Source organism: Tenrec ecaudatus, chromosome 9 (genome assembly GCF_050624435.1).
Source record: "Tenrec ecaudatus isolate mTenEca1 chromosome 9, mTenEca1.hap1, whole genome shotgun sequence".
Taxonomy (NCBI): Eukaryota; Metazoa; Chordata; class Mammalia; order Afrosoricida; family Tenrecidae; genus Tenrec; species Tenrec ecaudatus.
In genome coordinates this window covers 76,090,695-76,112,096 of record NC_134538.1, presented here as the reverse complement: position 1 = coordinate 76,112,096, position 21,402 = coordinate 76,090,695, and the positions used below count along the sequence as shown (strand labels likewise).

At 45.0% G+C, this 21,402-nt stretch overlaps 1 protein-coding gene across 1 annotated transcript in view; it reads left to right on the top strand.

The window, feature by feature from the left end:
* The window catches only part of ITPRID1 (ITPR interacting domain containing 1), a 113,848-nt gene extending 96,516 nt beyond the window's left edge, over positions 1-17,332 (top strand). Inside the window, exons 7-10 of the mRNA XM_075557324.1 lie at positions 5,412-5,494; positions 5,959-7,272; positions 15,755-15,882; positions 16,544-17,332. Of these exons, the coding sequence (XP_075413439.1) occupies positions 5,412-5,494; positions 5,959-7,272; positions 15,755-15,882; positions 16,544-16,682 (1,664 nt within the window). The 3' untranslated portion in view covers positions 16,683-17,332. The remainder of the gene's footprint in view (positions 1-5,411; positions 5,495-5,958; positions 7,273-15,754; positions 15,883-16,543) is intronic.
* Positions 17,333-21,402: the final 4,070 nt, after the last annotated feature.

Here is a 21,402-nt window from a genome sequence, read left to right as displayed (position 1 = left end):
TTTTGTCGTTCGTTTGTTTGCTTCTTGTTTTGGCTATCACTTTCGTCTGGACCAGACTGGCATGGCTCACCGGCATGTGGGTGGGCGGGTGGGTTCTAGCATATTTTGTTCTAGTGCTCTAGCATATAATTCAATTCCTGATCTTTGGAAGCAGAATAACAACCATTTTGCATGAGGATATTATGCGTCTGAATGTCTATCGCTTAGAGGTTATCTTGAAAGTTTAAATAACACTCCTGTGCAGGAAGGGGAGTATGAGTCTCTCGCAGTGGGCAGTACACACCTTGCACCCAAATCTACAAAAATAGCAGCAGGACTCGGCGTTCCAGCTTGTACACCCATCTTCTTCAGGTCTCTGCCCCTCCTCACTGAGAATCTTTACATTCATTCTCTCACGTTTGAACGGTGAACCGGTGTGAACTCAATGGGACAGATTTCTTTGTTCTCGGTTTCACCAGTCTTCTGCCTTTGATCCCATGAAAGATGACCACTTTTCAGTTTTCTGCTACCCCTCTGACAGGTTGCTGGCCTTTACACAGGTGCCAACTCCAGCAGGCTTGACTGAGCAGTGTGGTAGTGGGAAGGGAGGATCAGATTCAAACCCCCTTGCTCTCTCTTATCCATTCACTGCATCTACTGCAGGCAGACTTTGGGGACTGGAAGCCACTGTGGTGAATCCTGAAGCACCCGGGGGTTGCTCAGAACAGAGGGTTTGGGCAGACAATTCTTCATGGGAGTCGGCCACCATCACAGGGCTCTGCAGGGGAGGGAAGTCAGGGAAAGCGGGTGGGTCTTTCAGGTGGAAATGTAAAGATATTTTAAACTCTGTGTTGAACTGTCGAAATGGTTCTGCCATAAATAATCATTTCTTTTGTGCCCATGAGGACAGGTTCCAAAGTATTCCTATAAAACCTTCGAAATGCTATTAGATCAAACTATCAAAACATGAACCTGTTGTTCTTAACCCAGCCTCACATGTGCATAGAGCCACAGAGACACGTTTCAACAGGCTTTGTTTGGAGTAAGTCAGTGTGTGTTTGGGCTGGAGCCCCAGAAGCAATATTTTTTCTTATTCTCGTAGATGATTTATTTTCTAACTTTTCTAAGATCTGAAAGGTTTTTATGCTGTCTGAGTTAATTATAAAAAAGAGCAGAGAAGTCAGTCAGGGGGTTAAATATTATACAAGTACGTTTCTTATAATACATAGACAATTAGTATACACGATGTCTTCTGACAACTAAGCACATGTTATATTGCCGAGGTTGAAGGTCTATAAAGGAAAATGTTATGCTTCATAGTGAAAAGAAAATATGCCATGCTTCCCCTCCTATATAAACCACATCATCTTGTAACCAGTGTTTAGAAACTCCTCTAGGTCTTTGTTGTAAGACCCAAGATATATATACTGGCAATTATGCTTTGAAAAGATTTACATATATTTTTTTAATTTTGTACCTACCACATGGTCACCATTTTTCATTACCGTCCATTCATTTGTATGACTCTACACACCCTTGTGTAATCCCACATGTCCTGTAACATTACTTGTACCACAAACTGGCTAGTCTGAATTCTCTCATTTGTTTTACATCTGGAAAAAAAAACCTTTATTTCATCTTCAATTCTAAAAGGTGTACAATTCCACATTGACGTTTGTTTCTCCTCCTGGTATTTTCATGATATCACTCTCCGCTGTCCCCTCACTTGGATTGATTCCGATGAGCCATGTGCGTCTTCATCTTTGTCCGTCTGTACATACTATGTCTGTTTGCCTGCGGACCCCTCACGATGCTTCTCGATCGGCAGTGTTGAACGATGAGATTTTCGAAGTCCCTTGCTGTCATGCCTTCATGTTTCATGAGCTTGGAGGATGCTGCCACCTGGAGTCTGTGGCTGACCGTTTTTAATCACATTTGAAAAATGTCCTCAAATTTCCCACCTCTAGAAAAGACTCCAATTACCTATATTTGCAGCACCTTGAAGCTGTTCTGCGCTCACTGGTAGCCTTTATCACGCTTATTCTTCTCCGTGTATTTCATTTGGGATAGTTTCTATGACTATGACATCAATTACACTGATTTTTTTCTCTCTTCTGCAACCTCTAATCTGTTATTAATCCCATCGGGGAAAGTTTCTTGAGACATTGTCATTTTTATCTCAAGAACTTATATTTGGATCTTCAAAAAAAGTTTCCTTTCTGTACTTAGCATGTTTAATCTTTCCTCTATTTTTTTAGTTATAGAATAAAATCCTAATAACTTCTCTTTATGTCGCTGTGTAACTTCTAAGTCAGTTTTGACCGGATGATTTTTTCTCTCCCTTATCCTGGGTCACACCGTCCCACTTCTTGTTATGTCTGGTGGTTTTTTTACTGGATGTCAGACATTGGCATTTAACCTTGTGGGTGTTAAATATTATTGTAGTCCTATAAATACTCTTCAGGCTGGGCTTGGGATTCGGTTGTGTTATTTGTAAACCATACGGTCCTTTCAAGTATAGCTTGTCTTAAGATGTTGCTCTGTATCAGCAGTGTGGAACATTGGATTTTTGAACTCCCTCCCTATAGTTTCTTCATATTTGATGTGTTTGTGGGGAGGTGACGTTCTTAAATCTGCTGTTTACAGTTTTAATCGAATTCGAAACGTGCTCAAAGGGCTGGCCTCTTGAAGATTCCGCTACTTGTGGAGCGGGTGGCGTGAAGCTGCTCCACACTTCACCGGTGTGCTTTTCCTTGTTTTTATTGAAATAGGAAAATGTAGACTTTGAGAAGTCCAGTTTTGTTCTAGGTTCAATATCTTCTTTTTGATTGAGCTTTTATCCCTTTCACTGTGTGTGTTGTTAGTTTTGTTTTGTTTTGAGTGCTTTCCGGTATATGAAATCTAGAAGAGATAAATGTATGACTGGCTTCGTGGTGCTTTGCAGGCGTGGCAGGGGACGTTGAGGAGAAACGGGGCACTAGGAACAACGAGGGCAAGACCAAGAAGATGATCTGGTTGTGGGGTTGATTGTACAAGTCTTCTTGATGTGAGCGAACTCCTGAATTATTAAATATGTGAATTACATACCAATAAAACTGGGCTTCTTTTAAGTCTAGCTTTTAAAACATTGCTAGGGGAAACTAGAATGCTGGCCATTCTAGGTCGAATCTGCTTATTCTTGTGGTCAGAGCCTCTGAGGGCTCCATCCACCATGGGAAACTGCGTGAATTTTGCTACTTCCCACCCCTGGGACCCAAGTCCTGTTCCTGGCAGAGTGTGATTGCTGGGCACTGTGGCCTTCACCTCCGGGGCTGCTCTCCCACCGCTGTGGTAGTGTTTTCACATGCATGCCCTGCTCACGAGACAGCTGGGTGCTTGAAAAGGATTCTGAGGCTCTCCAGAGCTCTCTCATAAAGTTCTCTTTTCTCAGGAACTCTGCCCTGCAAGGTGAGCTGCCCTAATCTTCCTGGACTCTAGCTGTCTCTCACCAACAGAGGCAGGAGACCAGTCTCCACCTGAGTCAGCTTCGCCAACATCGCGGCCTTTACGCCCTCTTGGGTCAGTATGTTGGGCTGATCAGAAGGCTCATTTCTTCTAAGAGAACTTATCTCTCAGAGATGGTTGGCCTGTGTTGTCTGGTGTCCATTGTTTGAGGAAAACCTTTTTGTTGTTGTTGTTTTGTTTTCAGCTTTGTAGTTGTTTCAGTTGAGCATGAAAGTCTAGTCCTATCACCCTAGCTTGCCGAAAGCCTCAGTCATAGTTTTGACACACACGTACTTTCTGTATCTTCTCCTTGGCTGCTCATGGCCGTGGGGCCTGGGTGGAGCAGGGGTGTAAGCTAGCCAAAAGGCCGGTAGCTCATCAGAGGCTCTGCCAAAGAAAAACGTTCTAGTCTGCTTCTGTAAAGGTATCAGACCTGGGAACTCCTTTGGGGCAGCTCCACTGTGTCTGAGAAGGTAGCTGGGAGCGGGAATGGATCAGCGGCCTGGAAGTGGAATGTCAAAAGAAGCAGTGGCTAGGTTATGACTTTTTCTCTCAAAACCCAACTCAAATTTTCTCACTCTCTTAAAGAAGCAGCTACTAAACATTTATATCCTCTAACTTTTTGACATGGTTTTATTGGAAAAGATCGAAAGTGAAAGATCGAGCATGTATCGTGTTTAGTGGGCAGAATTTAGATTTGTTGTCTGTACCTCAATATGAGGGAGTTGAGACTTTGGCTGAGTGGACCGCATCTCAGGCTGCTGTCTCCACTTTCTGTCTCTGCTCAGGTGTGTGGGGAGTGAAGACTGGTGGGAGACAGTCATACAGTGGGATGTATGCTCACTGCTCTCGTTTGGGGAGCTGATGTTGAAGAACTCAGTCAAACCCACCACCAGTGCATCACTTCTGACTCATAACAATCCTATAGAATAGAGAACTACCCTTGTCCATTTCCAAAGCAGAAATCTTTACAGAAACAGAAAGCCTCCTCTTCCACCCTTGGAGAGACTGGTGGGTTTGAACTGCTGACCTTGTGGTTAGCAGCCCGATGCATAAGCCCCTATACCACCAGAGCTATCCTGCTCTTGAAAGGTGGGCCTCAAACACATAATCGATGTTTGATTTGTATTCTTCTGAACACTTTTGCAGCAGGTAATTCTTCAAGCAGAGGTAGAGTCCCTATTTGTTGCTCAGCTAGCAGCTATGCAAGTATTCTATCTCCACCCATTCGCTTGTCCTTTCAATGCACTCTACAGATGCACATTCAGTCTTTCTCCCCAGTACAAACAAAAGCTCTTCTCAGAAAATATTCTATCTAGTTGATACTGTAGTGCTGCGAGTATCTCTTCATCCATGCTGAGAGGGGGGAAAGCCTATCATTTCATCTTCAGCAGGGTGACCTGCCAGCAGCAGCCCGTTTCCCACGAGGTTCACATATTGGATTTAGCCATTCAAGAGGCTTGTGTTTACAGTGTGGTTACCTGCCCGCAAGTCACATTCTTCTTTCTCTCCCCAACCAAGCCTCTCAGCGCTGAGACGAGCAGAGACTTGCAGGCCCATCAGGAGAACACCGCAGAAGTTAGTAGCGATGAGTTCTTACCCAAATACTTTAGTAAAAGATGAATGGGAAACCATCTAAACGTACAGAGATTGGTCTTTTATTCGGGCACCATGCGTGACAAATGCACTTCCTTCTGCATTTGGTTATGAGAGATATCAATTTCTTTCCTTTGTTTCTTGTTTTATCCATGTCTCAACAAACAATGAGAGATTTATGAAGATTGTGGGAAAATGTCCTGGGAACCACCTCACTCATTTATGTTTCAGGGTGTTGGGTATTTGTTGAGTATTGCTGGTCCACCAGGCAGTACAGGTGATTTGTCCCCGGTCCCGTTGGCAGTGTATGGTCAACTTGACTTACCTCAAGGCTTCTTGATTTCCTTCTGCAGGCGCTGGGGTGAACAGAACAGACAGCTGTCAGTCTGACAGCAGTGGATTCCTGGAAGAGACCCCAGAGCCAGTGCCCTTCCAGGTAAAGTGTGCTGGAGGATTGAAATAAAACCTTTATTGCTAACCTCTACCTTCCCACATCAGCCCTGCCAGCCTCCCTACCTCAATGTCCTTGGTCACTGATAACTTGGAAGGAAATACATTTGAAAGTGCCCGTCTCAATGACTAAGCCCCAACCGACACTTAGTTGAAGTACCTCTAGCCCAAGAGGCAAGGGATGATTGAGTCACTACATTAGACAAGGTGGGTATTTCCTTCTTCTATTTACTTCTGATTTTTATAAGCAGGCAAGCTGAACTTCATAGAGAGGAGCTCCCTATTCAAGTTGTAAACCAGTGGGGGGAGAGGGGATCACATTTTCACTATTTGTTCCTCACTCGTAACTCAATGGTAACTAAAACTCTAGCCAAAATAAAGCCCACTTGTTAGCTGCCTGTCTTCCCAACATTGTTGACCCGCTTCCCCTTTCTCTTGGTGCTCCCACAGATGTCTCCCTCACCAGGCAGCCACGATGTCGAGGTTCGGAGCCACAGGGATCAGAGCGCCAGCCTAGCTTCATCCCAGGACCCTCCGTCAGAGTCGGATGGGTCTGATTGCAAGAGCATGGTGAGCACGTCTCTTTCAAGCCAGGACTGGAGCGCCTTGAGAGAGAGGCTCTCGGAGTCTGTCGGGGAGGAAGAACCTCAGCTGTCGGACACAGAGAGCCCGCAAGAGCTGTGCAAGCCAGAGCTGGCCCTGGACCAGACCTCCTCTTGGACAGATCACCCAGCAAAGAGTACCTGGCTGGGGCAGCTCCTGCCGCTGCCCCACCCCAAACAGGAGGTCTTTGGAGGGGTAGCCCCTTCCAATGCTGACAGCCCTCTGGAGTTCACAGTGGCTCACAACACCAAAGTGAAAGACAGGTTTCTGACGCCTGAGGAAGCTGGGGAAGTATCTTTGGAAAGCCACCACAGTGAAACTCCAAGGTCACTCGGAAATAAACATACTCCAGGCGAATTCCTTCCTGTTGACTCAGAGGCCCTACGGGCAGAAGAAATCAGTAAACTCGGGTCTGACGTCAACAACCCCAATCTGACCCTAGTAAATCCACCACAGCTGTCGTCCAAGCACAGTGACCTCCCACCGGACACAGATGATTTTATTCAAACACATGAAAGGCCCATTCATCACCGAGGTGACCTTGTCCGAGGTACACCCCAAACAAAGCCATCGTGGAGTCCTCCGGGTGATGCATCGTCTAGGGCAGAAGCTGCGATGGGACACGTTTCTCTAAATGCTGACTCCAACACTGGCAGCTTCAGATCTGTGACAGCCCATATGTCCTCCAATCTGGTGTCAGCTGCTCAGAGTCCTGTGGCCTTGGGGACACACTCTAAGGGACCATCTTCAGAATGCACTGTGTGTGACCCTACCCCTTCAACAGGGCCAGAGCTGGGCACACAACCAAGACAGTACAGAGATGCTTCCAGTCAGACAAATCCATGGGAACCCACGACCTGGCACTGCTGTTCAGCCTCAAGTAACAAGGCCTTGGCACACGGACACCAGCCCCTCACCAAATCGGTCTCTCTGGACACAGGCCTCCCTCGTACCCACTCAGTGGGCACCTGCCATGGATCCTCCGTGCACTGCTGCAGCTGTTGTCGCCACCATCCCCACTGCCACACAGAGAGGCTCGATCCCGGGCCTGCACCCTCAGCCTGGAGACATTGTCTGTGCTCACATAGCCAGCCATTGGAAGTGGAGTTCATGGAGACATGCACAGGCCCCCAGGACCCCACAGTGACAGAGCTCAGTACTGTAAGTACCCACGTCCCCAAAGATGGAAAGATCAACACACCGACGTCAACACCCCAGGGATCCATGCGCAGCCTTGCTACCCAAATATGAGATCCCAGGGCAAATCTTCCCTTTTTACACCATGGATGACATCTGTAGAATGCTGTATTTCCCATGCTCTCTCTCATCTCACAGAGTCCTGCCTACTGGCTGCTTCCAATAAGGGAAGGGAATTAAATGATTAACACCTGCAAAATGAGGGAATGAAGTTATTAGCACCCATCTTACAGATGGAAAAAATCAAGATATAAAATAATAAAGTCGTATAGCTAAGGTTATGGATAGTAATGCATCAGTAGCTCATCTTCAGTTCTATCTAATTGGAAGGTCTCGATCAGTAATTCATTTAACTGAGTAATTTTGCAAAAGGTACAGAATCTCTCTGGGCCTGGTTCCTGTTTCATAAAATAAGATTATTCAAAACACTGACACTGAGGGCTCAGTGTTGGGCTGCTAACTGCAAGGTTGGTGGTTTAAACCCACTAGCTGATCCATGGGAGAAAGCTGAGCCTGTCTTCTCCCATAAAGATTTACTCTCCCAGAAACCCTAGAGAACAGTTTTACTCTGTCCTATAAGGTTGCTATTCGTCAGAATTTACCCAAAGGCAGTGGGTTTATATGCCAGGTTTTCCCTCTTTTACAAATGACAAAACTAGATTGGAGAGAATTTAAATAATTTTCCCAGTCTTGTCCCCCTCCCCCACAATGACTGTGTGGTAGGTCCAGCTACAAATTCTAATTTGGCTAATACAAATTCTTGAACAATGTCCTCCAGGCAAAATCCATAGCTTAAGTAGCTAAAGCTATTTAAATAGAAGAGTAATATGTGAAAGTGGCCTTGTGAAAGGAAAAGCAAGTTGCTCCCTGGGTCTTTCAACATGTAGAAACCTACATAAATGCAATAAATGGTGTCAGAATCATTACCAAATATTAAGCCTTGGCCGGTTCCAGAGGTGATGAGAGATAGTGGATGAGAGCAAACCTCTCCCCACCACCCCTGGCAATATCAAGGGACCTTCGTTCACTCTTTGTAAAGTGCTGCAATGCTTTTGGACCCAATAAAGTACTTCATGTAGCCCATATAATTAATTTTACAAAGTAACTCTTTTTATTTGTGCCAACAAAGCATAATTTCCAGCATACCCGACAAAACAATGGGAACCATGGATACAGAGAGTGGTTCTGGTGATAGCATGTGTTGTACCTACAATATAAAATCACCATTTTCCATAGAAATTAAAGTGAAAATGCACTAAGGAAACATTCATAGGGGTCAGCAGACAGACCTGGAACTATTCATAGGCTATTTTTTTTCTCTTTTCTTTTTTTATCATGTCTGTCTATATAAGATAGGTAAGATAAACCACCCCAAGAAGAAACAATGGGACCAAATATGTGTATGTGTGATGTGGGGGCAGGGGGGTGGCAGTAGAGAAGAGGAGGGGAGGGAAAGGGAGGAGGGAGCCAACAAACCCAGGGACAAGGGAACAACAAGAGATCCAAAATTGAAGGGGAGGAGGGCACAGAATTCCTGGTGGGGTTCAATCACCCTTTGTTGGGTGCAAGGTAGCCGAGAGGAAGTACAAAGAACTGAATGAACGTCGAATATAATAGTGGGACAGGAGGAAAGTAAAAAGAGGAAAGAACTAGGAGGTAAAAGACATTTATAGAGGTATAAACATAAGGTTGTACATATGTAACTATATTAATATATAGTGATAGGGATATAGGACTATGTACATCTATTTATAGGTTAAGAATTAAGGTAGCCGACAGACATTGGGCCTCCCTCAATGCAAGAAAAATTGGTTCTAATCACCTGGCTTTCTGTGATGCTCACCTTCCCAACACAATTGCTGAACACAAATGGGTGCATAAGCTAATGTGGTAAAGAAAACTGATGGTGCCTAGCTATTTCAAGATATAGCACCTGGGGTCTTAAAGACTTGAAGCTAAACAAGCAGTCATCTACCAGGGAAGCAACAAAGCCCACATGGAAGAAGCACACCAACCCGTGTGGTCACGAGGTGTCCATGGAATCAGGTATGAGGCATCAGAAGACCCCAAACAACCATTTCTATGCAAACAAGGGGGGGTCAGACTGGAGACCCAAAGCCCATCTGTAGACAATTGGACATCCCCTCACAGAAGAGTCACAGGAAGGGATGAGCCAGCCAGAGTGCAGTATAGCACCAAAAAACACGACATTCCTCCAGTTGTTTAATTCCCCCCCCCCCCCACTATCATGACCCCAATTCTACTGCACAAATTTGGCTAGACCAGAGCATGTACATTGGTACAGTTAAGAGTTCTCAACACATGGAATCCAGGACAGAAAACCCCTTAGGAAAAGTAATGGGAGTAGCTGTAGGGGGTAGGGGGAAGGTCAGGGGAGAAAGGGGAAACCGATCGTAATGATCAATGTATAACCACCCCTTAACCCCTATGGGTATGAACAACAGAAACTTTGTTGAAGGGAGACCGTGGACAATGTAAGACATAAAAAAATTAAAATATTTTATAAATTATCAAGGATTCATGAGGGTGGAAGGGTGGGGGAGGGAGGGGGAAAAGGAGCTGATACCAAGGGCTCAAGTAGAAAGAAAATGTTATGGAAATGATGCTGTCAACATATATAAAAATATGCTTGATACAATTGATGTATGGATTGTTATACAAGCTGTAAGAGCCCCCAATAAAATGATGCATTATTATTTTTAAATGAAAATACACATATTAACTTCCATGCTTGCCCTGAAATTAGGAAATCTGTAAAGGCTTACAATTTAGATAAGGGCAAAAAGAAAAAGGATCAAATTGCACAACGAGTCAATTCGAAACCAGTTAGTTTGTTAATTGAAAAATAAATATTTCCAAAAAGTAAAATAAAATGTATCAGATATAAGATGGGTAGGGTTAGAAATTTCTCTTATATCATTTATTGTTTAGATTTAAGGAAAATAAAAAATCACACAAAATTCAAAAATACAGGTCAATTCGAGCTCAGAAGTTCCTTGTTTAATAATAAGGTTTAATTTGTGTTTGTTGTTTTGGTTGTGTTGCATGTGATTTGTAAATTAAAACTTATTTTCATGAGCTTGGGTCAATAGAGATGACCTGGTATTATACTTTTAATCCAACCATTACACTGGAAGTTCAAAACCACCAGCCACTCCTCAAGAGAAAGACTAAGCTCGCTCTCTTTCTCTTTTTAAAAAAATGTTATTGGGGCCTCTTACAGCTCTTATCACAATCCATACATATATCCATTTTGTCAAATGTCATATGTACCTCTGTACATAAGTTGTCAACATTTTTTTCAAAACATTTTCTTTCTTTTTTTCCAATCATTTATTAGGGGTTTATACAACTCTTATCACAATCCATACGTATACATCATACATATGGATTATGTACATTAATTGCCCTCATCATTCTCAAAACATTTGCTCTCCACTTAAGCCCCTGGCATCACATCCTCATTTTCCCCTCCCTCCCCTACCTCATGAAGCCTAGATAATTTATAAATTATTATTTTGTCATATCTTACACTGTCCAATGTTGCCCTTCACCCACTTTATTGTTGTCCATCCCTCAGGGAGGAGGTTAAATGTAGATCCCTGTTATCAGTTCCCCCTTTCTACCCCACCCTTCATCCACCCTCCCAGTATGGCTACTCTCACCACTAGTCCTGAAGGAATTATCTTCCCTGGATTTCTTGTTTTCAGTTCCTATCCGTACCAGTGTACATCCTCTGGTCTAGCCAGATTTGTAAGGTAGAATTGGGATCATGATAGTTGGGGTGGGGGGTGAGGTGGAAGAAGTATTTAGGAACTAGAGGGAAGTTGTATGTTTCATCATTGCTACATCGCACCCTGTCTGGCTCATCTCCTCTCTGTGACCCTTCCTAAGGGGATGTCCAATTGCCTACAGATGGGCTTTGGGTCTCCACTCTGCACTCCCCCTCATTTACAATGATATGATCCTTTTGTTCTGATGATGCCTGATATCTGATCCCTTCGACACCTCGTGATCGCACAGGCTGGTGTGCTTCTCCCATGTGGGCTTTGTTGCTTCTGAGCTGGATGGCCACTTATTTACCTTCAAGCCGTTAAGACCCCAGATGCTATATCTTTTGATAGCCGGGAAAATATTTTCTTTCTACTTGAGTCCCTAGCATCAGCTCCTCCATTTTCTCCCTCCTTCCCCCACCCTTGATCCCCTATGCCCCCCTGATAATTTATATAGGTTTTTTTCATGTCTTACACCAACTTCTGTCACATTTCATCTACTTTTCTGCTGTCCATCCCTCTGGGATGGGGCCATATGTTGATCATTATGATCGGTTCTCCCTTACCCACCCCTCCTTACTTACCCTCCTAGTATTGCTGATCCCCTTATTAGTCCTGAGGCATTTATCGGTTCTGGATTCCCTGTGTTATGAGCTCTTATCTGTACCAGTGTCCATGTTCTGGTCTAGCTCGATTTGTAAGATAGAATTGGGGTCATGGTAGTGGGTTGGGGTGGAGGAAGCATTAAAGAACTAGAGGAAGGTTGTGTGTTTCATCAGTGCTAGACTGCACCCTGACTGGCTCTTTTCTTCCTTGTTGTCCTTCTGACAGGGAGTGTCCAATTGACTACTGATGGGCTTTGGGTCTCCATTCTGCTCTCCCTTAATTCCCATTGATCTGCTTTTGGTTTGTTTGTTTGAAGACAAAGCTTTCTATGCTCATAAAGAATTCCAGACTTGGAATCCCCAGGAGCAGTTCTGCCCTGTCCTGTAGAGTCTCTAATGGACTCCGTGGCTGTGAGTTTGAATCCAGTTATTACACTGGAAGATGGAGTTCACACATCTTTGTTTCTTTCTAGCCTGTGATTTTCTTCATTCTGAATGACTTCTCTATCCAGAACAGCGGTTCTCAACCTGTGGGTTGCAACCATTTTGGGGGTCGAATGACCCTTTCACAGGGTCGCCAAATTCACAACAGTAGCAAAATGACAGTGATGAAGTAGCAACAAAATAATTTTATGGTTGGGGGTCACCACAATGTGAGGAACTGTATTAAAGGGTTGCAGCATTAGGAAGATTGAGATCCACTGATCTGGAGCTAAGATGTATTTCTTTTTAATGTTTCCAAGTGACCAGAAGATGGCAGCCTTCAGAGTCAATCACATCACTTCCGTTCACAGGGAAAGCACACACTTCAAGCTTCTTCAAATCCAGAGGCTACCCCCTAACCCCATACCTTTTATCCATAAAGAGTTGCTCTAAACTAAGCATACAATTAAATGCCCATAATATATAAGACCCATATTTCACATGGCCCCTGGCCTCGCTGACTTGCTGCCCCTAGAACTTTAAAGTGAATTTGAAGCAATTGGCCAGTCTTGCCCAAGACCAAACTCACTGCCACATAGTCAGTTCTACCATATAGTAGCCCTGTAGGTTAGGATAGAAATGCCCCTGTTTTTCAGGGCTGTTTTCAAGGCTGCGGCTCTTTATGGGAACAGAAAGCCTCATGTTGCTCCCAAGGAATGGCTGGTGGTGTTGAACCACTGGCTGACCTTGCAAGTAGCAACCCAATCCATAAGCTCTACACCACCAGCCTCGCTTACCTTGTAGGACTCTGCTCAAGCTCACTGTCACTGAGTCTGCCTCATAGCAACTCAGAAGGATAGAACAGCTCCTGAGGTTCTGAAACTGGGGATCAGTCGTTTATGGGAGCAGGCAGTCTCATCTTTCTCCCTTAAAGTGGCTCGTGGGTTTGCAGCACCCCCATTGCAGTTGGAAGCCAAATGCTCAGCCCAGGACAGCAGCGGGGCTTTGTAGGAAAGCCAATCAGCTCACTGCTAAGGGGCAGATAACTCCCCCTATGTCCGGCTGTGACTCAGATCTTGACCAAAAAAAAAATTTTTTTAAGGACCAGTAAAATTGGGTTTGAAATTGGGTTATGGGGTTTTTTTTTCATTGTATATAACTTTATTAACCATTTTATGTCAAAAATGTGTTTATTAAATAATCTTTTCGTGTTTTCTAGTTGTAAAAGCCCATCCTCCCAGTTACTTTCTCAAACACTCAAGTCAGCAGCTTCCCATACTTCTCTCCCAAGAAAGGAAACACATGGCCACTGGCTGGGCTCTATCTCATGCATCTCAGCATAGGCTTTCGGAGGCTTTGTAAACCGGTAGGGAGCAAACAGCTTCACTTTGTCCTCCCATGGAGTAGCAGAGGCATTTGAACTTAGTGTTTGACCTTGGGGTGAGCAGTGCAAACCTTGCCCAAGAGCACCCTTAGGGCTCCTCCACTCTACCCAGAACAAATCCATTCAGGTGCATGCCAAAAATAACGGGAGAACTTCCCTGTGCGATGTATGTTATCCAGTATAAAACAACTAGAGCACAGAATCGAAATCAAATTCTTAAACAATAATGGAGAATTTTCAATATAAGACTATTACACATATGAAATTACTTCCAAAGATGATAACAATCTCCATCAAAATAGCCATCAGGATGTTTGGACCATGGCCAAGGACTTTGGGGAAAGGGGTGAGAGAGCAGGCTGCCTAGAAACAGATTGGAGGTTGTCTCCATAGAAGGAGGGGACATGAAAGCTTAACAGGAGCCCACCGGCCTGCTAACTCAGGTTCCTCTAGAGCTTCTGAAAAGCCCACTTCGTGTTGTCCGCTCCATCTCATTGACTATCTTATCTGTCAAAGATGTCCTTTCGTAGCTGGAAGGATTGTTGTCTGTAAGCTGTTAGGGTTCTGTCCATAGGTACAGTCAACAAAGGCAGAGTGTGGGGAACCAGGAGCACTCTGCAGCATGGAGCTGGGAGGCTTTCAAGCCCACAGGCCTGGTAGAGACTGCAAACACTCACAGCACTCAGTCAGGCAGACGGTGGCACTGTGGTTCTGAGTCATGAAGTCCTCAAAGAACCGTCTGATCTTAGATGGAATTCAACACGTTATCTGAGTTCTCAGCAGATGGACTAGATTTGGGAGCCGTGAGGAGATAACGTGAATAGACTAGCACAACAACAAAATTTAAAGCTCTTGCGGTGACATCCATTCCCGCTCAGTAACAGAATCGAGCTGCTCTGTGAAGTTCACAAGGCTAAACTATCTACAGAAGCAAACACCCACATCTTTCTCCTGTGGGGCAGCTAGTGGGTCCAAACCGCTCTCCGTTCAGCTAGCAGCCAGTGCTATCAAATACCAAAAGCCAAACTCACTCCCACTGAATTAATTCTGAGTCCTACTGTCCCTATAGAACAGGGTAGAGCTGCCCCTGTGGGTTTCCAGCACTGTAGCTCTTTCCAGGAGTACAGCTACCAGGGATCCTGCATTACAGAAACTAAGGCAAACACAGTCAGTCAGAAAGTGTATGTCTTAGAAACTGCTTCACCTCAAGGGATGACGGGGAGCGTGGTTTAGAGGCATGGAGGTAGAAGTAAATTCCAGAGTCCCGTTTGTGGAGAAATTGGGATACCATTGTGTATCTGTGCTAATCTGGGTGTGTGTCTTCACCAGGAGAAGCTGATCCCACAGGTTTCAACCACCAGGGCCTTGGGTTAGCAGGCTAAAACTAATAAATTATATTCTAAGCAGATTGTCCTTAAACATATACCATCTGAACAGATGTGTTGCACTTTATTGATACCAAGCACGAGGTAGTAGTGAGCACCAGCATCTTTTCAAAAGATTGAATACTGACCCCGGGGCTCTCCTCGCATCCCTGTACCCTGCAGTCCTCCAGAGCGCCCAGCCACATCCAGGATGGGTTCTGGTGTTCTCCGCTCAGAGGGCTGCCCAACAAGGCCGGCACCCGGGTCCCAGGCGAGTACTGTCTCTCATCGCTCCAAGAAGCCAGAGACTCCGCTCATAATATTTGCTTCTTCCTGTTTTGCTTGCAGCCTGCCTTCTGTCCCAGTCACCTTGTGCTGTTGTCCCCACAAACGCCACAGGTGGGATGCTTTAAGGAGCAGAGACTTGTTTTCTCAGCACAGGAGACTGGAAGTTCTGACTCAGGGCAGTGACCCCGTCTCTTTCAGCAGCTGTGGCCCAAGCATTCCTCTCTGTCTTGGTCATCCCCGCCATCTGGCCTCCGCCTTGCCCGTTTGTGCCTCCTTCAGTGGCGAGTCAGCTCTTTAAGAACTCAGGCAGAAAGGAGGACAGAAACTACACTGAGTCAGCCCCGGGAAAGCAAGGCACACCACCATCTCGCCCGGAATCGTATGCACACTCAGAAGAGTTAAGACTCCACGTGTATTTAGGGGCGAGGGCGGAGGTGGAGAAGGGGGTTCAGAGTTCAGTCCATGGAAGAGCCTTTGCCACCAGGTGGGTCCTGTTGGGGCGGCACACTGCCGGCGGAGCCTTTGTAGATCGTCCCTTGGGAAGGCCTTCCTCCAGGAAAGTGACTCTGCACTTCTCCTTGCTCCCAGTGCACCGCCCACGAGATGGAAACCCTGAGGACCGTCTGCCGGAGTTTCCGGGAGCATTTGGAGGAAATTGAAGCGCACCTTATGGGACAACAGGCGCTCTTTTCCAGGGACATGTCAGAGGAGGAAAGGTCAGTATCTCAGGGCGTCATAGAGTTAGCGCCAGCCCACCCACCTGGAGCAAGGAAGGGTAATCAGGTCAGGAGGAAGCTGACTTATGAGAAACCTGTCAGGCTCGCCCTGCCCTGCTTGCTCCTCTCCTGTTCCTGCTTTCCTGGTGGGAGCTTGTGTAGGTCACCAACAGGGCAGCTTGAATCAAAGTGAATGGGGCTCGTGCAAGGGCACGTGGGGGTTATGAAAATTTTGGAAATCTCTATTACCCTCAATAGATTCCAAGCATCGGTTACAAACATGGGTTAGTGGTTGCCCCGCGGTGGGGTGATGTGGGGGCAAAGGATTAGCTTTGCAGGGCACAAGCGATCTTACCGTAGAGAAGGACATTTGTTTTTACTGGGTGGCAGTGATGGTTCTACAACTCAGTCCATTTATTAAAATCTCATTGTGTTCTTAAGACAGGTGAATTTTATGCTATGTAAATTATAACTCAATTGAGTTGTTTCAGAAAAAAAAAGCAGCCTGTCCTAGAAATGAGCTTACAACTGGTGCAAATAAAGGTGACACTGTCCTTTTTAACAAACTTCAATGGGGTGACCTACTTTATGAGAAGAGCCATGGAACACGGTGCTTGCGGGCGACTGTTACTAGCAGTTGTTTTCTATTATTCCCCTGCAGGGAGGAGACCAGGCAACTGCAGACACTGAGGGTGGCCCTGCGGCAGCAGGTGGAGGAGCTGGAGTTTCAGTTGGGAGACCGAGCTCGGCAAATCCGAGAGGGGATGCTATTGGATGGAGGCACTCGGGGTGGAGTGTGACAGTACTCTGCTCACCAAAGGAGATGCACATTAAATGAGAAACCTAAATGTGAACATCATTTTAGAGGCTAGAGTTTATGCCAGATGCTGTATCTGCCTGTGTTAGATGCAGAAGAGCCTTAGAAAATGTAGTTCAGCATCCCCGTGCAAATATGAAGAAATGGGTACCCAGAGGAGCAACCAGCTTTGCTCAAGGCCACACAGCTATCTGATCATGTTCGGGGTCTAGGACTCAAGACACCTAACTCCACGGCAATCCTTTCCCTGCCCTGTAAATAAGAGACACATTGCCAATGGAAAAATTCTCACCTCCAGTATGGGAGACTCCCAGCCACTGCACCTCAAATGCAGACACCGCCTGTCTGTCTGTCTGTCTGTGGGAGTTTGTGTGCAGCTTGATGCTAAAAAAAGGTGTAAGCAGAGCTCTCAGTTCATGGCGGACCAGAAAGAAAACCCTGATAATCTATGTAGAGGTACTGAATTATTTAATATGGTTTTTCTAGCCAAAGCCTCTAACTCCCACCAAATGACCTTTTCCTGCATTGATCTGGTGAGAAGGTGAGGGAAGATACTGATAGGATTGGCCTGTGAGTAATTGTGAGCAGGAGCCTGCAATGCTGTCCTGCTGTGTATTAAATGAGCCCTCTGAGAAGCAGCTGGAGCGGATCTCATTAATAGTAAGAACCAGCAGTGAAATGTGTCCTCTGGATCCAAGATCCCTGTGCAGTGAACCTCCTGGATCCAGAAGACACCAATAAGATCAGAGGAGCAGCAGAGCCAGGAGGCAGAGCGTGGAAGAGATTATTGGACTTCCCAGCCCACAGAACAAGTGAAGCTGAGTGCTTTTGTGCAAGAGGCTTCCTTGCAGAGTGGGGTGCCACTGGTCCTTCATTGGAGAAGTTGGGCTTGTTGATCCTGGGAAGGAGAGCTGAATGTCTTTGGACTGAGGCTTACTGGAATGGGCGCCTCAATGCATTTGATTCTGAGAGCTGGGTTTGCTGACCCATGATACTTTGGCTGAGCATCCTTGGATTGAGGCTGACAGAAGAGCCCTTTGGGCATTTATTAGTAGACCTGAAAGGACTTTGTAAAATGCCCTGATAAGCATCAACCCTAAGCATGTCTCACTGTCATTAAAAATTATTAACTTCTTGAATAAACCCTTTAATCATGAATTTTGTCTGTGAGTTCTGTGTAGCCATTGCAATGGGTATTAGTACCCAGAGAGGTAACATAGAGACTGGTTGACTGGTCTGAAGTTCATGACCTAGCCCAAGGAGGCTAGGGTTGCTGAGAATTTGTGATGGGACCATGGTCTAAAGGTAAGGCAACCAATGGGCACCCTGGTGAGGCTAAGTGAGGCAACCCACATTGAGTTGTCCAGCACCTGACCAGATGAAGAGAAGATTTTTTCAGCCTGTGAACTAGAGCATATTGATTCAGACTTTATGGGCGCCTGTCCTGATTTGACTTTGCTTCTGGATGCAGACTCACAAGGTTCCAACTGGAAAGAAGATTCTTCACATCAAAGACCATGATTGTCCTCTCAGAGCATTGGGTTAATGTAAGTGGTGGCATAGAAATTGGATACCCAGAATAGGGAGGATAAAGGCATGAAGTGTTTGGCTTATAAATTTTCATAGGAACTGGAATATATTCATAAGATTATCAGATTAAGATGTAGGTGTTACTTAACTGCAGTTGTTAGGCATAGAATATTATTGTTCTGTCACTTATAGAATATTGTGTGTAAAATTCTATAACATTAAATTATAGAGGGTGGCACATTGTGATAGTTACAAAATCTGTTGTCAATTTGAGACTTAAGAGTGAAGGGGTGGAGTTTAACTTGTCAGTCAGGTTGCAGCTTGATGATCTCATTTGGATGCACTAAGGAGGCTGGACACATGCTCACTTCCTGTTAGATGCTCCTCTGGACAAGACACATGGAGCTATGTTAGATCCCAGGAGTTAAAGGAGCCACATGGAGACCCCTGCCAGCACTGGCATTGGAGCCACAAGACTTTCAACCCACTTGCCTGTGACTTTCAGTATTCGCTGTCATTGCTTGTATTGCACGAGTCTGAAGTGGACGTTATAGATTGGTTTGGACATATGGGCTAATGTTGGACTTATGGACTTGATCTGAACTGGGTTGGGATGTTTTCTCAAGATTCAATTGCTCTTGTATAGAAAGCTTCTTCTTATACACATATGAGTGTTTATGAATTTGTTTTACTAGTCTACCCGGACTAACACACCTATGGGTGTGATCTACTCTTACAAAGTTCAATCACCTTTCATAAGGTGACCTACTGTCACATAATCAGTCAGTAGAGGATATATAGATGCAGGTTGGATCCCAAACTTAATCACTTCTGAATTATACAAAGAGTAGCATAGACATAGAGCCATGTGTCCACACAAATGGAAGATAGATGCTATAGAAAGATAATCCACAAGCCAAGCAACCAACTGTCATCTGCCACACCAAGCAAGCAGTGAAGACCCGAGGCTACTAACAAGAAATCAACAGGCTGAGAATGTGACTTGGACTCTCAGACTCTAAAACTGTAAAAAAAAAATGTGTGTGTGTATAAATGTATATTCTTAAGGCTATTGATTTAAGATATTTTTTTTACAGCATGACAAGTCATCTGCAATAAGAGATTAGGATGTTAACATATCATTTTAAGACAATTCAATCCATAACTGCTTAAATCTGTGAGACAAAGGAAGTGACTGAGCACCTACTTTGGGTCTTGAACAGGGTATTCTTTGTCACCAAATTAGACATTAAATCTACCCTGGGGAACTTACAAGTCTAATAGAGAGTCTATAATATATTTATAGTTATGAACTGTACAAGTGCTTTGAAGTAAAAAACAAGGCTTTGTGAAAGACAATACAAATGGGAGATTGATTTAGATCACGGTATCAGATAGATCTTCATTGAAAAAGGAACAACAGGATAAGGGAAGAAAATCTAAACCCATAAGAACCAAACCACCCAAAAGCTCAAGTCAACTAACCAGCCACGAGGGTTTATGAAGCATCTACCATGTGCTTAAGATAGTGCTGTGAGTAAGACATCTTCTCTACTCATAAGGAGTTGGGTGAATAGTAAGAGAGAAAATCTTTAAAAATTAAAAGCCATCAAATATCATTTCCCCAACAAAGTGATCTCAAAACTATATATTATAATTTCAAATACTGAGAGGTTCTGTGGAGAAAAGACTCTGATGACATTTGGAGAAGTATACAAAGTGGAAGGCCCACCGTGGTAGGCAGGATGGTTTAGGAAGGCCTTGATGGAGCGTGAAGAAGGAGAAGCCTCACAGCAGAGTGAGGGAAGACGATTGAAAGCAAAAGGAATGGAAAGGAAATGCAAATTTCCAAAGTCCTGTGACATAGAAACAGCAATGTCTGGAGTGTAGTGAGCGATGAGGGGGCTGGAGAGAGAGGAAGACCAAGAGATAGCCCGCCAACTCTGGACTGAAGCCAGGAGCCTGTGAACCTGATTACCTTTCCTACTGTAACGAAAAGCCATTGCAGATCTCAAATTTGGTCGTCATGTGATACAATTCACATTGTAAAATCACGCTGACTGCCCAGTAGAGAATGCATTCTTGGGAGCCTGCAGCAAGGCAGAGCTCCAGGTTGGAGGCCTTTACTACACTCCCGCAGGTGAGAACACTTGGCTGTAAGTGACCCACCGATCCTTAGACCACTGCATTATGCCCTCCATTGACTGGATGCCTTTGTGTCTTTGGAGTGGCGGCACTCCTATCCCATGTTCACTTCCTTTTCTTTCGCTCCACTATCTTCTTCAATATCCACACTCCCTCTGCAGGTAGCTCTGCCTGCAGGTCCTAGCTCTCTCCTGGATTGCACACAGTCCAGCATTCCCTACCGCCCACTTGACACTTTGTAAAAGATTTGGTGTAACTCTCAACCTATTTCTTTCCTCCAGAACAGTTCATCTTCCTGAAGTTTTCTTTCTGCCAACTGCACTGCTGTTCTCTTTGCCAGGCAGATTCAGAGCCAGTAATTCACATTGTCAGCTCATTCTCCTTCACCCAATTCATTCAGATTCAGCCAGTTAGTACCTCATTGCTGAATGCACTGCTGCATTGTAGTTCCCACGAGCCCTTTCAGAACGAGCTACGAGGGCCCAGTTAAGGGGTGTTCCAACTGCCTCCACTTGCCTTCTCCCTGAGCTACACAGCCTCCGGCCAAATTGGTTTCCTCAAGCACTACTTGTGTTACAATCCCTGACCTAGTGTGAGTTTCCGAGGGGTACACTTTAGAATCTCCGCCCCTAAAATAGTGATGCTCTTAGATCATTGCGGCCCTCTCCTTGTGCCCTACAGGCTCCCTTCCCCAGTGACCATCAAGCCAATTCCAACTCATTGTAGCCCTCGGTGTGTCAGAGCAGAAAGATGCTCCACAGGGTTTTCTGGAGTTGGTTTTGGGGAGTAGATCACCGGATATTTCTTCTGAGTGGGTTCAAACCTCTAACTTTTGGGCAGCCAAGCTCATCGTAGTTTATACCCCCGGGGAATTACTCACTCTCCTTTATCAAGCTCCTAATTTGACTCCTTTATCATCATTCAGCTTCTGGCCCAAACTTGTTTCCTGGTAGATTTCATTTAAACCTCACAATTTGCTTCTTCTCCTTCAATAACTTCTTTTTGAAGTTCATAACCTCGATCAGACT